Raw genomic sequence first — 17,116 nt, 5'->3', positions numbered from 1 at the left:
CGGCCTTCCTCGTAGCTATAACCTCGGCGAGATGTGTATCAGAGCTTAGAGCTCTCACTTCGGAACCACCGTATACGGTGTTTCATAAGGACAAGGTACAGCTGCAACCACGCCCCACCTTCCTTCCTAAGGTGGCGTTTGCCTTCTATGTCAACCAGGACATTGTCCTTCCAGTCTTTTAGCCAGAGCCGCCCACTTCTCAACAAGAGCAATAGCTGCACTCCCTGGACGTTCGCAGGGCTCTCGCCTTTTACATCAAGCTTACGAAGCCCTTTAGAAAGACGACTCAGCTGTTCATAGCTGTGGCAGACCGGATGAAGGGCCTCCCAGTCTCCACCCAGCGCATCTCATCCTGGATTACATCATGTATCCATGCATGCTGTGACTTAGCTGGTGTGCTAGCTACACACCTGACCACCCACTCCACTCGGGCTCAAGCTTTGTTCTCCATCTTTCTGGCTCACGTGCCCATACAGGAGATCGGTAGGGCAGCAACTTGGTCATCCATGCACAACTTCGCTTCCCACTATGCATTAAGTGCAGCAGTCCAGAGATAATGCAGTATTTGGTTCAGTGGTCCTCCACTTTGCGACATCTCACTCCGATCCCACCGCCTAGGTAAGGCTTGGGAGTCACCTAATTGGAATCAATATGAGCAAGCACTCGAAGAAGAAAAGACGGTTACTTACCTTTGTAACTGTTGTTCTTTGAGATGTGTTGCTCATATCCATTCCAAACCCACCCTCCTTCCCCTCTGTCCGAGTAGCTGGCAAGAAGGAACTGAGGGGGCGCTGGGTCAGCAGGGGCATTATTGGGCGCCATAAGTGCACCACTCCAGGGGGTGCCTCAGCCGATCCACCAAGTGTTGCTAGGGTAAAAGTCTTCTGACGATCGTGCATGCACACCTAATTGGAATGGATATGAGCAACACATCTCGAAGAACAATAGTTACAAAGGTAAATAACTGTCTTTTCCCTTGTGCACTTTAATGTTGTTTGAACCAGTACTACGTTAAAGTGCACTAGGAACATTATAAAGAGATTAGTCATTGCAGTATGTACTAGTCTAATGAGTAATATTTATATATAATTTACAAAATATACATAATTATACATAAGTTTTTACATAACTCAGTACAGCATATACAAACTATATAGAAGCCTCAACACCCTCCACCCTGATTTTTGGATACCTACCTAAAACAAAAAATAATTTAAAAAATTTAATAAACCCCAAAAAACTGAAGCCCTAAAGAATAAGTTTTTTATTAAATAGACTATATGCACATATACTGAACTGTATGTGCTTTGAGCCAACCCTATTTGCCACCTTTATAGGTAGATCAAGTTCGGAACATGATTGTTGTATTAACAGAGGGCATCTTCAACACCAGCTTTGTTTGAGAGAAATATTCTACATGTAACGTGTTTTTTCCCCCCCCCCCCTTCAGATTCGATACAAGACCAATGAACCTGTATGGGAGGAGCACTTCACTTTCTTCATTCACAATCCCAAACGGCAGGACCTTGAAGTTGAGGTGTGGTATCTTTGTCCTCATGTATTCTTTTTTGCTGGAGCATTGCAGATTAGCAGCCATAGTTCACAAGCTCGTAATGAGCCAGACATCATGGAGATATTGTAACAAGCACTACAATTTAAATTTAACAATTTTTAAGAACCAGCATAAAGATGACCTTTTGTGAGAGCTTGCTTCTTAAAGGGAGAAAAAATAATTATAACTAAACTCTCCATCCCAACTGTATACCAAATATGTCGTCTCACATTTTAAATGTACTAAATTTAATCATTCTATGATGGTTGCTTGAGTCGTAACAAACAGCTCTTTCAATAACCCACTAATGTACAGAAGCAACATTATTCTGTTTATCATGCCCAGGTCCTTCATGTTGCTCTCTCCCTGAGATCTTCCCTACTTTGTCCAACTATTACACCCCTTCACGCTTTTGAGGCCTCATGTGGGCAGTTGAAGGGATCGAGAGAAGTTGGGGAATGTTGAGTTAATGCTGTTCCTTAACTGTTGAGTTCACTTTTGTCTGATATAGTTGACTGTCAGCAAACTCTAGCTTATAGATTTAGTCTTTAACCCAACTGGACACAACTATTATCACTGGTCTTCTTTCTTATTTGCATCAGTGCTCGGGCTAGACTGTTTTCTTTCTAATGAAGGTTAAGATGAGAGTGAATGGATATTGAACACACAAGGTTCTTTGATATTTCCTGCCCTAGTGATGCACCTATAAATATAAGACCAACCAAATCTGTGTTAAGGGCAAACTATATCTGAACGCGATAAAAACTTGTCATTAAAATTATAACTTTCTTTTCTTTTTCTGGGTGTTTTCATAAAGCTAAGCATGTTGTCTTCTGTATTGCTCTAGGTCAAGGATGAACAACATCAGTGTTCTTTGGGAAATTTCAAGCTTCCTCTGAGCCAGCTGCTGGCAAGTGAACATCTAACTATCCATCAGCGGTTCCAGCTTAGCAATTCTGGTCCAAACAGCACCATAAACATGAAGATGGCACTCAGGGTATTATAAGGGTCTTTTTTAATTCATCTACATAATAAGATTGCAGGACTTTCTGTGAGTCTGTCTGAAACCTAGAATGTCTGAGTCAGTGTGAAGTGATGGAAACAACTACAAGCATGGTCGAGAGCTGCTTTTGTTTAACATATCACGGGATTGAATCATCACTGGGATTTGCAGTCTGTAATAGCTCAATTTTTAAAGTTCTCAGCCATTTTCAGCTTTTTTACATTTTATGTGTGGCAGCACTAGTTTTTACCTAGTATATGTTTGAGTTGAGATAGCATGTTTCAGACTTCTTGTAGCTTGTATTTTCTGGCTTTAAAGGAAGGACAACATTGTACTGTGTGCTGGTTTCAATTGTGGAAGGGTAGAGATTAACATTGTTGATGAAGTAGACTGAGAATTACAAAAAGTGTATTCTGTAACATTAGTCCAGTGCTGAGTTGTCCTCAGCTCATCAATAGCATAGAAAAATGACTTCAAAATAAAGCTGTAAACAGCTGGATAGATGCATGTTGTGCTGGATATTGGTGATCTCCCTGTTTTGAGGCCTAATGAATTGGAAGCTCTGTCCCTGCACACTGCATAAGTAACAGTAGACTGCAATACATTCAAATCCAACTTTGTTTTGGGTTTTTAATTTGGATGTATTTTAATTTACACAGCTTGTATTCCCAAAATACTTTGCAGAGTTAAATATAAAAAAATTGGGGATAAACTAGACTATTCTGATGCAAATATACTGTACATTGATGAATAAATGAAATTCTGTCTAAAGAGAGTGAAATTAAGGAATATGGACAAGAAGAAAGAAAAAAATCTGATATAAGATGAGATTTCAAAAGAGATGAGGCAGAAACCTACTTGAAGGCTTTCCAGATGGCAAGAGCTGCAGAGTAGACAATTCTTCCACCAGTAATGGCCATATTGTGGGAAGGATGAAAATGCCAGATGAGTTGGGAAAATAGTGATGTTGAGTAGTTTTAATAGTTCATTAATTTTAATATGCAATTTCCATACAGAGAACCAGGTGTTGTGCTTTGCAGTGTGGAAGTATTTACATTACAGCAAGCATGAATAGAAGTTAGACTAATGTGAATTGAAGGCACAAAAACATGCCAAAAGTGTGTTACCGTACCAAAAAGCTGGTAGAAATAAATATGTATTGTTATCATGTAGACCACTAATGTTTTCACTGCCTGTAGGTACTGTCTCTTGAAAAGCCAGAGAGGTCTCCAGATCATCAACACTCAGCCCAAGTAAAGAGGCCCTCTGTTTCCAAAGACTCAAGAAAAGGTTCTTTTAAGCCTCAGGTCCCTGTTTCACCACCAGTTGATTCACATAAACCTGTCCCAGCTTCCCCAGTGATCGACAGTGATAAAAAGACTGATATAGCTGAAAAAAATCATCCTCCTAATGCCGGTCCCCAGTGGCCAGCGGATCTTAGCCGAAGCTCCTCCAGTCTCCTTGCCTCCAACATCACCTATTCTCCCAGCCACCTCTCAGTCAAAGAACCAACTCCAAGTATCGCCTCAGACATATCGCTGCCCATCGCCACACAGGAGCTACGTCAGAGACTGCGACAACTTGAAAAGTAGAGTGTTAAATACTTGTTCGTTGCAATACACTTAAGTTGCTCTAGTAAAGCACTGTCAGTACCACTACCAAAAGGGAAGAGCCAACTCATTTGGATTTTTCTAATTGCCAGGACTGCAGTCAGCTTGGTGTTGAAAATCAGTCTCTGAGCTTTCTGCTTCTTAATGCCTCAGAAAGAAAGATTCTGCAATTAGAATTTTGTTGTCAAATTTGTTTATGCACAAAGTATAATAAATTCCAGCTTATGCTCCGTAGCAATATTGGCTGTGCAAAGAGGAATGAAATCATTATTTTTATCAATAAAGTAAGCAAGTATGCAAATGAGCAGACCCACAGTAAGGAAATAAGAAGGTACCATTTTTACATTTATCTTTCAAACCATAACCACACTTTAAAGAAATGCACATATAATATTGGATCATTATGGACTAGTGAATTGCAGCCCACTTTTCCATAGGATCCTACTAATATTAATGTAACAAAGTCAGTTAGTTATGCTGAGTCTGGTCTCTGAGTAGGTGAAAGGCAGGGTTGACTGCTAAAGGACTTAATGTGAAATCTAGGAGGTTTAATAACCACTCTGTTTCTATTAGACTAATAAGGATTGCTTCAAATAGTCCTCACTGCTGTTTACATTTCCTTTTATTCTTCTTCTGCTGTATCTGGAGTTCTCAAAGGACCTTCATGATTCTCATTAAAGATAGTGTAGAGGACCACGGCAGCCATTCTGCTCTGCATATAATTCAACTGATCTGTTCTTTTATATGCCATTTTTATATCATGTAATGTATTTCTTTTCACAGTGGAACAACTCTGGGACAATCTCCATTAGGCCAAATTCAGTTGACAATTCGTCAGAGCTCACAAAGAAACAAACTTATTGTGGTGGTGCATTCCTGCAGGTAAACACAGCATATCAAACTGTATATTTTTGCATGACGCTAGGCATACCTACCAATGTCCAGTCTCTTCCTCCATCCTCTTAGACTGGTCTGGTTGGCTGGAGCTCTTTTAAGGCCACATGTTAGAGTACGATAATATGTAAATGCCAAAATCATATACTGTTGTATTCATCAGTGGTAGACAGACTAAATCACAAAATCGCCACTACTGCCATTGATGATAGTTCTCAACAGTGACATTTAGATTATATCAGAAGGAACCTAAAGCCACATGTAGGAGCTGCTGTGACTCTGTGAGAAGATATTCAAAACCCCAGTGCAATTTGGGGAGGCAGCATTGTCTAGTGGATAGAGGTATGGACTGAGAGTCAAGGCATGGGCTGTGTTCGCAGCACTCATTTGGTCTGTGACCTTGGGCAAGTTATTTCACCTCTCTGCGCCCCCTTTTCCCTGCCCATCCTGTCTGTCTTAACTGTTCAGACTGTAATGTAAACTATATACAACGGGGACTGTTGTGATAATTGGGCTGAACTATGAGAAGTGAATGTAAGTTCATAATAATGTCACAAAAAGAACAAGAGTACTTCTGGCACCTTAAAGACTAACACATTTATTAATATATATTTATATATTTCTAAATATAAATTTATTTATTAGTCTCTAAGGTGCCACAAGTACTCCTGTTCTTTTTGTGGATACAGACTAACATGGCTGCTTCTTTGAAACGTGACTATTGTCACAGTAACCTGTAACAGCAAATGTTGGTGGGAGAAGGTGCAAAAAAGCAAGACAGAGGCTTGGCTAGTCCAAACAAAGATGCTGCTGCTATCATTTAAGGATTGTATTAAAAGCATGCTTGGTAGACAAGAGAATTGTGGAACCAGAAATCAGTGAACCAGAGTTTGTGTTGAAAACGAGGCCTAATTGGGGGACGAAATAATGTGGGGATGGGCTATTGCACCTAGCATTCCCTGTTGGGGTTCTTAAAGAAAGTAGAAGAAAAATGGCTAGTGAAGTGAGCCTCACCATCTCCCCAACTTCTCTGATGGCCCCAGATCACCGTCCTAATCCTGAGAAATGTCCTGACCAAGCCAGGCCAGAGAGAGGGACCCAGATGAAATTGCCTTTTCCACCAGCTTCCGCTAAATCCCCATCACCACCTGGGATATGAAACTTGTTGTTTCCTCTCCTCCTCCATGTGTCCTTTTCCTTTCCTACCTTATTTTGCCTCTTTAAACTTAATTTTCTCACTATGAATTTCTCCCTACTGTTACTCACTTTCTTCTCAATTGTCTGTAAATGGGCCACTTTCTTACCACTTCAAAAATTATTTTTCCTCCCTTGGTATCCTGCTGGTAATTGATTTATCTTGTTAGACTGACCTCACACTTGGTAAAGCAACCTCCACCCTTTCATGTATTTATCCCTGCTCCTGTATTTTTCACTTCATGCATCTGATGACGTGGGGTCTAGCCCACAAAAGCTTATGCCCAAATAAATGTTAGTCTCTAAGATGTCACAAGGACTGCTCGTTGTTTTGCTGATACAGACTAACACAGCTACCACTCTGAAACATCTCTCTCTCTCTTGTTTCCTTCTGTCTAATGAGAGTCTAGCTTAGCTGGCCAAGAATACATATTTTGCAACACTGCTCTAAGCTTGTGACTAGAGAATCAGCTAAAAGCAATGCCCTAAGCAGTCCGATGCTTGTACAAGTTTGGCAGGTCTCAGAATAGCTGACAAGACCATCTGTTGTGCCTGTGTTTTTCCAGAAGTGAGATTGCAAGTGCAAGTCAGCATCAGAGACAGAAACTGAATTTTCTGTCTTTGCTATTCTTTTTTCTCACTGTTTGTCTTGTCATCTTAGACAACGCAATTGGACTTCAAAAAACCAACCTCAACAACAGCACTATCCCTGCTCAACTAACTTCTTCTCTTTTCCTCAAAAGAATTGTTATTACCGTCTTTGATACCATAGAAGAGACTGTCAAACAAGGGGAGGTTTTTTCTAAAAATTCTCTTCAGCTAAAGGGAAAGGGAAAAGGGGATGTTGTTAAAATGAAAACCTTATTTAATACTTTCATCTCAAACACTTTAACTGTTTTTCCTTCTTTTTCTGTATCTCTAATAAAATGCTACAAGGATATTAATGCTGTGATTGCCATGGTACTAAGCAGGCTGAGGTCTCTGTATCCCAAATGCCAACCCTTGTTTAATACTGTTTAATGTTGGACGGTAACTGGGACGTGTAATACTTTTAGACCACATGTTCTATCCAAATTAATACAACGGGACTATCTTTTACTAGATGTTAATATAGCACCTACTACAACAGGGCTCTGATCTCAATTGGTGCCTCTGGGTGCTACTCCATTACAATTAATAGTACCTACTAATAAGCAATTATTGCTAGTGTAACAACATCCAACATTGCAGAAATATAATGCTGGTGGTAAACAGCTTTAAAAGGTTGACTATTGTCTTCACACTTACCTGTGAGGAAACTTAATGTATTTCAAAAGGATTATTTCCACTTGGCTTGGTACTCAAAGCACAGCAGTTTTTCATATATTACACATCATAGATACACGTATAGGACGTGAAATAAATGATTTGAACCTTCTGAATTACAATGACAATTTTATAGACGTTAGAAAGGAGAAAAATTGCTGTTAAATAAGGCTACGATTTTGTCACGGAGGTTGCAGAAGTCATGGAATCCATGACTTGCAGAGACCTGTGTGACTTCAGCCCGCAGCGGCTGGGAGCTGCGGCATCCCCCCACCACCTACAGTGGCTGCGAGCCTGGGTGCCCCACAGCTTCCAGCCACAGTAGTTGTGGCGGGGGGGACCCTGCACTCCAAGCCAGGGCCTGTGCAGGCAGTGTGGTTACCTTGCCACTCCCCATTTTGTCACATATATTTTTAGTAAAAGTGACAGACAGGTCATGGTTTTCCATGAATTTTTCTTTATTGCCTGTCACGTGCCCGTGACTCTTACTATACATATGCGTGACAAAATCTTAGCCTTACTGTTAAGCCATGTAGTCAATCTCACTTGGAATGCAGGATTTTTCCCTAGAGTATATTTTGTTACTTTTTTGTCTAACCTAGTTTGAAATCTTCCAGGCACTTGGGCTTTCTCCACTTATTTTAGGAGACTTTCTCACAGTGTAAAGTATTCAATTGTTAGGAATTTTTTCCAGTTATTGTTTTGTTCAATCCATCACATCATTCCCAGGTGTGTATCACAGTTAGTTCTCCCTAAACAATTCTTCTCCCTCTGCAATGTCTACATAACCCAAATACTTGTAGTTCACTTCATGTAGTTCACTTCACTTAGGCCTGGGCTATACTATTGGGAGGGTTCAAACTAAGATTCACAAATTCAGCTACGCTATTTGCGTAGCTGAAGTCGAAGTATCGTAATTCGAGTTACCTGGCCGTCCTCACGGCAGCGAGTCGACTGCCGCAACGCCCCCGTCAGCTGCGCTTGCTCCCTCTGCCGAGGTGGAGTATGGGTGTCGATTAGCGGATTGATTTATCGCATCCAGATGAGACACAATAAATCAATCCCCGATACATCGAACACTACCCACCGATCTGGCGGGGAGTATAGACATACCCTTAGTCGCTGTTTGGCCAAACAATCATCAGTTGTTTCTTAATTTAACAAAGAATGAAAGTGTAAGTTGACCAAAAGGTGCAGCCAAACAGGAAACTAGCACATTATTCTTTGTTGTATTTAACAAGCTCTAGCTATCTTCTAATCTGTTCTTCTCTTTGGGTGGGGGTTCTCTTTGGGTTTTTTTATCACAGAAATTTAATCGCCTTTTCAGAGGAGGGATCTGACCCGTATGTCCGAATGTATTTATTACCTGACAAGAGAAGATCAGGAAGAAGAAAAACACATGTATCAAAGAAGACGTTAAACCCAGTGTTTGATCAAACGTATGTTACATTGTCAGTTTACTAGTTTTACAATATGTAAGAAGCAAAGCTTTGAAACTTCTGTTGCATGAACTGGGGGTAGGCTGGAAATTTTCAAACAAAAAGTCAAGTCCTTAGGTTTTTTTTACTCTGTCTGTTCCCAGTGACTTCAGTAAGGCCTTGTCTATTCTGACAAAAATTTGGCCCTGTAATTAATTCACCACCAGTCCCTTCTACCAATGGGAACTGGTGGAAACAGTAGTGTAGACAGGGCACTTGTCTTTATCGCCATATAATGTAATCCTTGAGCTTGATCTGTTATAAAGCTTCCACTGTTGTTAGCACTGGTGATGAATTACAATTCCCACATTTGCTAGTGCAAACACAGCCTAAAGATCTTTTTTCAGAGGTGAAAGTTTTCAAATGTGTCTCACTGCTGCTAACTGATTTGACTCCATCGATATTAGGAACGCTGAGAGCCCTAGATGGGCAGCTGACTGACATTTTAAGCTCTGTGTCATCTAATCTTGTGCAGAGAAGTTGTAATTAACACATTCATTGAAGTCGTGTTAGCAGCCAATGAGGTGTCTACATTATGGCTCTCACCATTCGTAGTACCTTTAGAGACAAACAGGTGTTAGTAACAGTGGGAAACTTCTGAAAAAATTTGGCAAAAAATAATAATCCACAGGTGGCGTTTGGCATCACAGAAAGAGCAATATTATAAATGATGGAACATATGTATACATTAAACCTATAAACAGAAACTCAAGGCACAAAAAATAATAAAGCTAAGCCTAAAAACACAAAAGAAAGCTGAAGTTATTTCCAGTCTCCTGAGCAACATGGGTTAATCATAGGCTGAGGATCTTAAATAGTGGCTCTTTTTCCTGCCTCTGTGTGATCATTTTGCCTGGAACTAGGCCTATTTGCCAGCATGCCAGTACTGAGGCACAAGAGGGCCTTTCAAAGTGGCATGCTTCCTGTGAGGATTATTTCCTAGCCTGCCTTGCAAGACTGCTCCCTTACAGACCCAATCTGGAAACAAGATCTTCCCTTTTTAGAATTGCCATTGCCAAAGTGTCTCAGTCCCAGGTGTACCCTCTGCACACGTGAGCTCCCGACAGTGGCTTGACTTGCATCTTCCCTTTCTTAGTCCTTACAAGGATTTGGGACTGTAGCAGGGAATGCTAGGGTGCTGGTGTTTACCTGTAGCCAGCTCAGTAGACCAGCACATCTGGTCTTTTGGATGATGGAAGGAGACGACTATCTTCAGTCAGCCAGATGTTAGAGTAGCATCAGTCCACTTTGCTACCAGAGCCCTGGTTTTTAGATCTTTAAAAATAGACAAGAAAAACAAGGGGATTGTTCAAATCCACTGAGACTTCCCGAAGACTACATCTCCATCTTCCCCTTCCAGGTGACAGATTTGAGTTTCTTTGATAAAACAAAGTGCTTTACAGAGCATTGAGTCAGGTATGGGTATTGCAGGGACAATAGATGTAAATGCATAGCTGGAGTCATTATGGTATAGAGGCTTCCCTCACTCTCCAGAAGTGCAGAGGTCCCAGATGTAAAGGAACGAAATGCATTCCACTCTGAGTAGGGAGGATTTCAGAGTCTACTTGGCTCCTTGTATGCTGTTGTGGGGGAGAATTGAGGAGGGTCTGTGATAGAAGGGCATGAAGCCAGTGGCTCTGCTGTACAGACCCATCAGCTGTTTCGCCCTGGAGAATGGGGACACTGAGCCTTGGAGTCTGATGCAGCCTTGAATCTTGATTGTGAAATGTGAAACATCACTAGAGAGTGGGGAGTAGGATTCCTCCTCCTATTTCCCCAGATAGCCAATGATCAACCCATTTATTAGCACTAGGTGCTAGGAACAGGATCAAACGCGATAGCTCTGAACATTTGATTTAAGCACTGAACACTTTATTTAATGGAAATGTTGGACAGGACAGTGGGATTATCCTCTTCTCTTCTTCCTTTTTCTCCCTCTCTCTCACCCATACCTTATTTGTTGTATGCTTTTATTTTGTAATGTAAAAGAAATGCTCTAGAAATGGGTCAGTGAGAATTGTGGTGTTTAGCAGCAGCAGCAACAAAACTAGCACAGTTCAAAGCATATTACATGTTTCAGGCACCAAAACCTCACTAAAACAGTATTTTTTTCATGTTAGCTTTGATTTCAGTGTTTCTCTACCTGATGTGCAGAGGAGGACGCTAGATGTAGCAGTGAAGAACAGTGGTGGTTTCTTGTCCAAAGACAAAGGACTGCTTGGCAAGGTAAGTTGAAAACAAGCTGAAAAAAGTCGTCATGTAGCAGGTCACAGCTATAAAGACTAAAACCTTTGGGCCTAAGCCTGAGTGAGTGCCTGGTTCAGATCTATTGTTTTCAAAATCAGTGGCATTCTATGTCTCAAGCCTCAGTGAGAACAGGAAAAAATGGCAAGGGGTGGGAAGAATGGCAGACCAGAAGATGGCAGAAAGGGGGAGGATAGTACACTCCTGCTGAAATATACACAAGTGCTCTAAATGCCTGACTTATTGATAATACAGACAGATAAGGAGTAATAGAAATGGATGAAATTCAAGAAAATGGTCTCCCTGAATTGCAGATCCTGAAAATAGGATCTGAGCCATTTGATGTACTTTAAATTATTATTATTCCTGCAAGTAATTGTAGGGCCATTGTAAGGGCATGTTTACTTGGTGTTGAACTGAACAAGCAAGTAAAAGCACTTTTTGAATTACGCACAAGAAATTCACACACAGTAATCAAAACAACAAAATGTACAAAGACATGAAGAGAACCTCTGTCAAAGACCTTCTTTACCCCTTAAAAAGTTAATCTGTCAGCCTAGTTCACCATCCTGCAAAACCTCTTTAATCTTCACCATGCCTAGGAAAGGTTTTGGGGAAAAATAGGCAAGACTTGCAGTCCTGGAAGTCACCAGATCCGGGCTCTGATGGACTGAGTAAGGGATTCCAGACCTGAGGTTCATTCACAATGAGTGCTCTGCTGCCAGCTTCCTCCCATTTAAACTAGGGGGCTTTTAGCATGAGTACATCAGCCAGTGAGAGCTGCCGTGATAGGAGCAAAAGTTGATCCTTCAAGTGACCTGGATCCAAACTACTTTATAGATCAAAATCAACAACTTAAACCTCCTCTAGAAATCAACTGGTAACAAATACACATGACAGCATGTGTGTAAAATGCTCTCTGCTGGCAATATTGCTTTCAATGCAGCCCAGTGTCAAACTCTGACCATTTAAAGAGAAGTTTAGACTTAAATATGCACCCAGTGCATTGATTGTCTATTTAACATCCCTCTCACAGTTATTGATACCTCTGGCATCTGAAGAACTTACCAAAGGCTGGACCCAGTGGTGAGTATGATAATGTTTTGGTGGTTTTACAATAACATAACTCTACTTTAAATAATAATTCCCCTTTGCTCTGTCCCTTTTCAGGTACGACTTAACAGAAGATGGTACAAAGCCACATGTTGTAACCTAGGCACCGTTAGACACAAGGAATTCCCCCTAGCATACTTTTGCCAGCCTTTATATATTTTAAAAGCATTGTTCTCACAGATGTATCAATATTATTTTTATAGCTTCATTTATTTACTTATTAAACACGTCCCAATGGTTTTATAACACTTGGACATTATATGTAGGTTTAGCCAATCTTATTGTTAAACTTTGTATTTTAATTTGCTGAACTACTTTTCATGTTACTGTAATGTGCAATGGTATGGTAGAGTAACCTCTTGTGTTTAAATTGAACTTTATGGCAGTTGTACCTATTAGAAAGTGAAAAGATGCTGTTCTGCTGTTTTCCTGCCTTGTTTTGTATATCACCAAGGTACACTGTACCATGTAAATATATACTATTTTTTTTTTTATAATTTTTCCATCCTGGTTTGAAGTCAGAAGAAAACAGATCAAAGATAGATATTTTCTTCTAAATGCATGTTAAATTCTTCGGACAAATCTTGTATTGTCCTTGTAGCAAAATGGTCTTAAAATTATTAATTTTGTGGATTTTTTTTTAATTGAAAGACATTATTAAGATTTGACAGTGCGTTTCTGGCCCTGTAAGGCTAGTAAAAGAAAACGTACAAAACATTAATATTTTAATATTTATATAGAAATGTATTATTGGAAAGTCATTCTAGAGAATATAATAAATGTGTTTTAGAGTTGAGAATTCTAGAAACATTATGTGAAGAAAGGATTGTCATGGTACATGAATCACAGCGTATAAATCTGGGGTTTCATATGATGCAGGAATGAAGACTTACAAACTGTACAATATTTTATTATGCAGATTGACTTATTATTTCTTATTGGTGTAATTTATTCCCATAATTTATAGCACCGTACTTATGATCTTCTGAAAGAATGGTGAGGACAGTAACCTTCCATATTAGAAACCAGATCTCCTAAATACCCACTCTTGGACTGTCCTAACAATTGCATTGTCATTACATTGACAGATAAGGTATATGAAGCATCTTATAATTCAGGCTCATCAAATAGACACAGTAGTCCTTTTATTATATGGAATATGTATAATATTAAAGTGGAGCACAAACTGGAAAAAAAACCACTATGAAATCCAGAGTTGACACTCTTTCCCTAATTGTTTCATTGTTGCCTAATGTTCCATGAGGCAAAATGCACCCCCAATACTACCATGTGCCAGGTAGGTTCTTTTGAAACCTTGCTGTATTCTTCTACCAGGACCCACAACAATGTAGATAACACACACCAGCAAGAAAGTAGACAATTGAGAGTTGAGGACACACCGCTACAACCTTCCTGCTATGAATCACAGGAGGACTGTTTTTGTATCCAATTTGTTTTCCTTTTTGAAAGCTTTCTCAGACTGTTATAAAATGTTCATTATGAACGCAAGAAACAGTGCAGCTCTTTCAGAGCCATTAGCCTCATGATCATGGGTAAATATGCAACAGAAGTGTATTATTTAGTTAAGAGTCTAGAATTGAGTCTTAGCCAAGAAAGAATTTTTAAGGCAGAATAAACTCCTGAAAAAATAGCTTTATAATATAATTACTAACAGAACCTTAATTCTAGATGTGGAATATACCTACGTTACTAAATATACCAAAGTGCCTACCGTAGATGTAGCCTGTTGTTTCCATCAAAATTAAGCATCAGCCCATTTTAGTTTGATGTCAATCTGTGTTTTCACACTATTTATCTATTACACACATACTCATATATACAGTGGAATTCTTTTATAGTGAGGTCATTTTATTTCACAGAACAGCTTCAGCAGACAGAACTCTTACTGGGAGTTTTGCAAGCATTTAGACTGCAGGATTGAGCTGTGCAGAGAGCCCTATAAACCATAAGAAAACTGGAGAATTTTCCACTTCATATAACAGGTCTGCCTCTTGTTCAAATTCACTAAAGGTTCCACTCTGTGTTTTAATGGGTATGTATAAATATGTACACACACTCATTATCTACAGACACAATGGAATATATTATGAAATATAACTTTCCTTATGGAATAATCATTCATCTCTTTACACTGTAGGGAGGAGGAACAGAGAGAGAATGGATGAAAATGCAAATGAAGGTGCAGAAAGTAAGAGCTGATGTAAGTAAAGGAGGTCTAGCTCAGTGCCATTGCCTTTTGCCTCAGTTCAGCTTCTAGAAGGAAGGATTCTTAGTGTAAATGTAGTTGACAGCTGTGGTTAACACCATGACCAGTGACATCAGGGGGTTCAATCCCTATCTAAAGGCTAAATTTTCAGCCCCATACTATGGTTCAACTTTAAGTGCTGACTTGAGGAAGAAGTTAGTCTTGGTGCTGGATCACAAATAACCGCATGTTTTTCCTTCTTCAGTCCCTAGGAGGAAAAGGTGGTGTTTGTGGTAAAGACAAAAGGTAGTAACACAAAATAGAGGAGAAAATGAATGTAGAATTTATAGCACAGATTTTCAAAATGGCTCAGCACTCATCATCAGGCCTAGATTTTCAAGATAGCCCAGCTCCACTTAGGTACCTAAAATGAAGAGGCCACATTTTCAAAATAACTGAGCACCCAACAGCTTCTGTTTGTTCTCAGTAGTCACTGCTGGGTGCTTTTTGAAAATCTGGCCTTGCGTAAAAAATGGATCAGAACAATTTGGTCCAAGTAAGAGTGTCTTTTTCTGCCCTCAGTAGTGGGGGGAAAAACAGTGTGTCATAGTAACTGTTAGTCCTGGCTTATTCTTTTATTTGGGAAGAGAAAAAAGCGAGGATGCTTTTTTTTCCTTTTGGTCCAAAAAACCCTATCTCGTTAGTAAGTCAAGGTTTGAATGTCAGGTGATTAGCTTTCCATGTAGTTTGTTTGTTTATCCTGTGCCTTAGAATATGAGCATATAAAGGTGTTTAAAATATGTTTCAAATAAAAAATGAGCTTTGTCAGCTGTATTTACCAACATTTATGTTCTGTGATATGGAAACGGTTTTTAGAAATGCTGCGCTTCACTGGGAAGAAGACCAGCACTCTTAAATTCAGAGCTGGCGTAATCCAAAAACAAATCACTGTGTCACTTGGATTAAAAGAGATGAATTTTTTGTTTGGAATCCTTTCTTTAGCAGAGGTGCAGCAACTGATGAGAGTTGAAACGAGAACAAAGCGTGATCTATTTTGTACAGATTGCCTTTTTTGCTCATGTAATTCTACATTATGCTGCATGTATTTATTCAATAAACAATTCATATTGAAGTTAGTGTGTTGCAGTTCCCTTTCCTGCAGGCCCTTGCAAGGAGGCTAACAACAGTATCTTGCAGACTTGAAACTACTAGCGCTTTCCATTTTCAGAGTTGTGTGGTATATACATTGGCTACTGTAATCAACACAGCACTCCTAGGATGGGATGGAGAGAGGGAAGTAGTATCTAGTTTTACTTAGAAAATTGAAGGAGAGAGGTTACATGATTTGCCCAAAGCCACAGAGTTTATTAGTGCAGAACTGGGATTAGCACGCAGGAGTTTGTAGGTTCTAGACCGCGCATTATCAGTCTCCTCAATTCATGCTGACTCTCAAAACTATTTGCTGAAGGAGAGAAGTTGTCAAAATTCAAACACATTTTATGTTTCAGTTAGTCTTCACTTTCTGGAAAGATGCTGTGAGTGAAGATGCACACTGCTGAAAAGAGGTTTTAAAAAAAAGGATTAGGCAAGATAAAGATGTATTTTCAACCACATACCAAAAATATTCTGACTTTTTTGCAAACCTTCCAGAATCTGTTCTCATCTTGATGAATGTATTAATGCCACTCCTACTTTAGAGGTATAATTTCCTCTCTGTGAATGAAATGCCATCCACTGCTCACAGGGCACATAGTAGGTGCATGCAATACTTAAGCCCCCTTAAATCCTGTTTTGAAGGCATCCACCTCTTCCCCTCGCCACTACCCATTGTTTTATTAACCCAATGTTGAGTGTCCCTGGCTCATTTTGTGCTACAGACCATACTGTGTATGATGACATGTCATCTATGGGAGGTTTTGAGTATACTGAAGAGAGGCAACAACACATCAACAAATGTGTCTACGAATGTCTAGCTACATTACTGCCTGGAAGTACAGCTCCAAAAGCAGTATCTCTGAGAATGACATCACAGCAATAACATAACAATATATCTCACCAGGTTAGCATGAGACAGTTAGGATAGGTTTAAATACCAATAGTTAGGAACACTGGTGCTGCCATATTGCAATAGACCCAAGGTCCATTTAGTCGAGTATCCTGTCTGATGATGGTTAGTACTAGCTGCTTCAGAGGAAGGTGTAAGAACCTCACAGTAGCCAAATAGAGGATAACATGCTTGCACATTGTTTTATCTTGATCTCTAATGGTTAGAGCACGGGTAGGCAACCTATGGCACTCTTGCTGATTTTCAATGGCACTCACACTGCCCAGGTCCCAGCCATCGGTCTGGAGGACTCTGCATTTTAATTTAATTTTAAATGAAGCTTCTTAAACATTTTAAAAACCTTATTTACTTTACATACAACAATAGTTTAGTTATATATTATAGACTTTTAGAACCGACATTTATGTTCTAAAAACATTACAATGTATTACTGGCACGCGAAACCTTAAATT

At 39.7% G+C, this 17,116-nt stretch overlaps 1 protein-coding gene across 1 annotated transcript in view; it reads left to right on the top strand.

The window, feature by feature from the left end:
* Window positions 1–15,727, top strand: part of ESYT2 (extended synaptotagmin 2) — a 138,968-nt gene extending 123,241 nt beyond the window's left edge. Inside the window, 8 exon segments of the mRNA XM_032806341.2 lie at window positions 1,451–1,537; window positions 2,400–2,549; window positions 3,755–4,143; window positions 4,949–5,047; window positions 8,866–8,997; window positions 11,157–11,262; window positions 12,317–12,366; window positions 12,451–15,727. Coding sequence (XP_032662232.1) covers window positions 1,451–1,537; window positions 2,400–2,549; window positions 3,755–4,143; window positions 4,949–5,047; window positions 8,866–8,997; window positions 11,157–11,262; window positions 12,317–12,366; window positions 12,451–12,496 — 1,059 coding nt within the window. The 3' untranslated portion in view covers window positions 12,497–15,727.
* Window positions 15,728–17,116: the final 1,389 nt, after the last annotated feature.

Source organism: Chelonoidis abingdonii, chromosome 2, assembly GCF_003597395.2.
Source record: "Chelonoidis abingdonii isolate Lonesome George chromosome 2, CheloAbing_2.0, whole genome shotgun sequence".
Classification (NCBI taxonomy): Eukaryota; Metazoa; Chordata; order Testudines; family Testudinidae; genus Chelonoidis; species Chelonoidis abingdonii.
The sequence above is the reverse complement of the archived record's forward strand: the minus strand, read 5'-3'. Positions and strand labels throughout refer to the sequence as shown.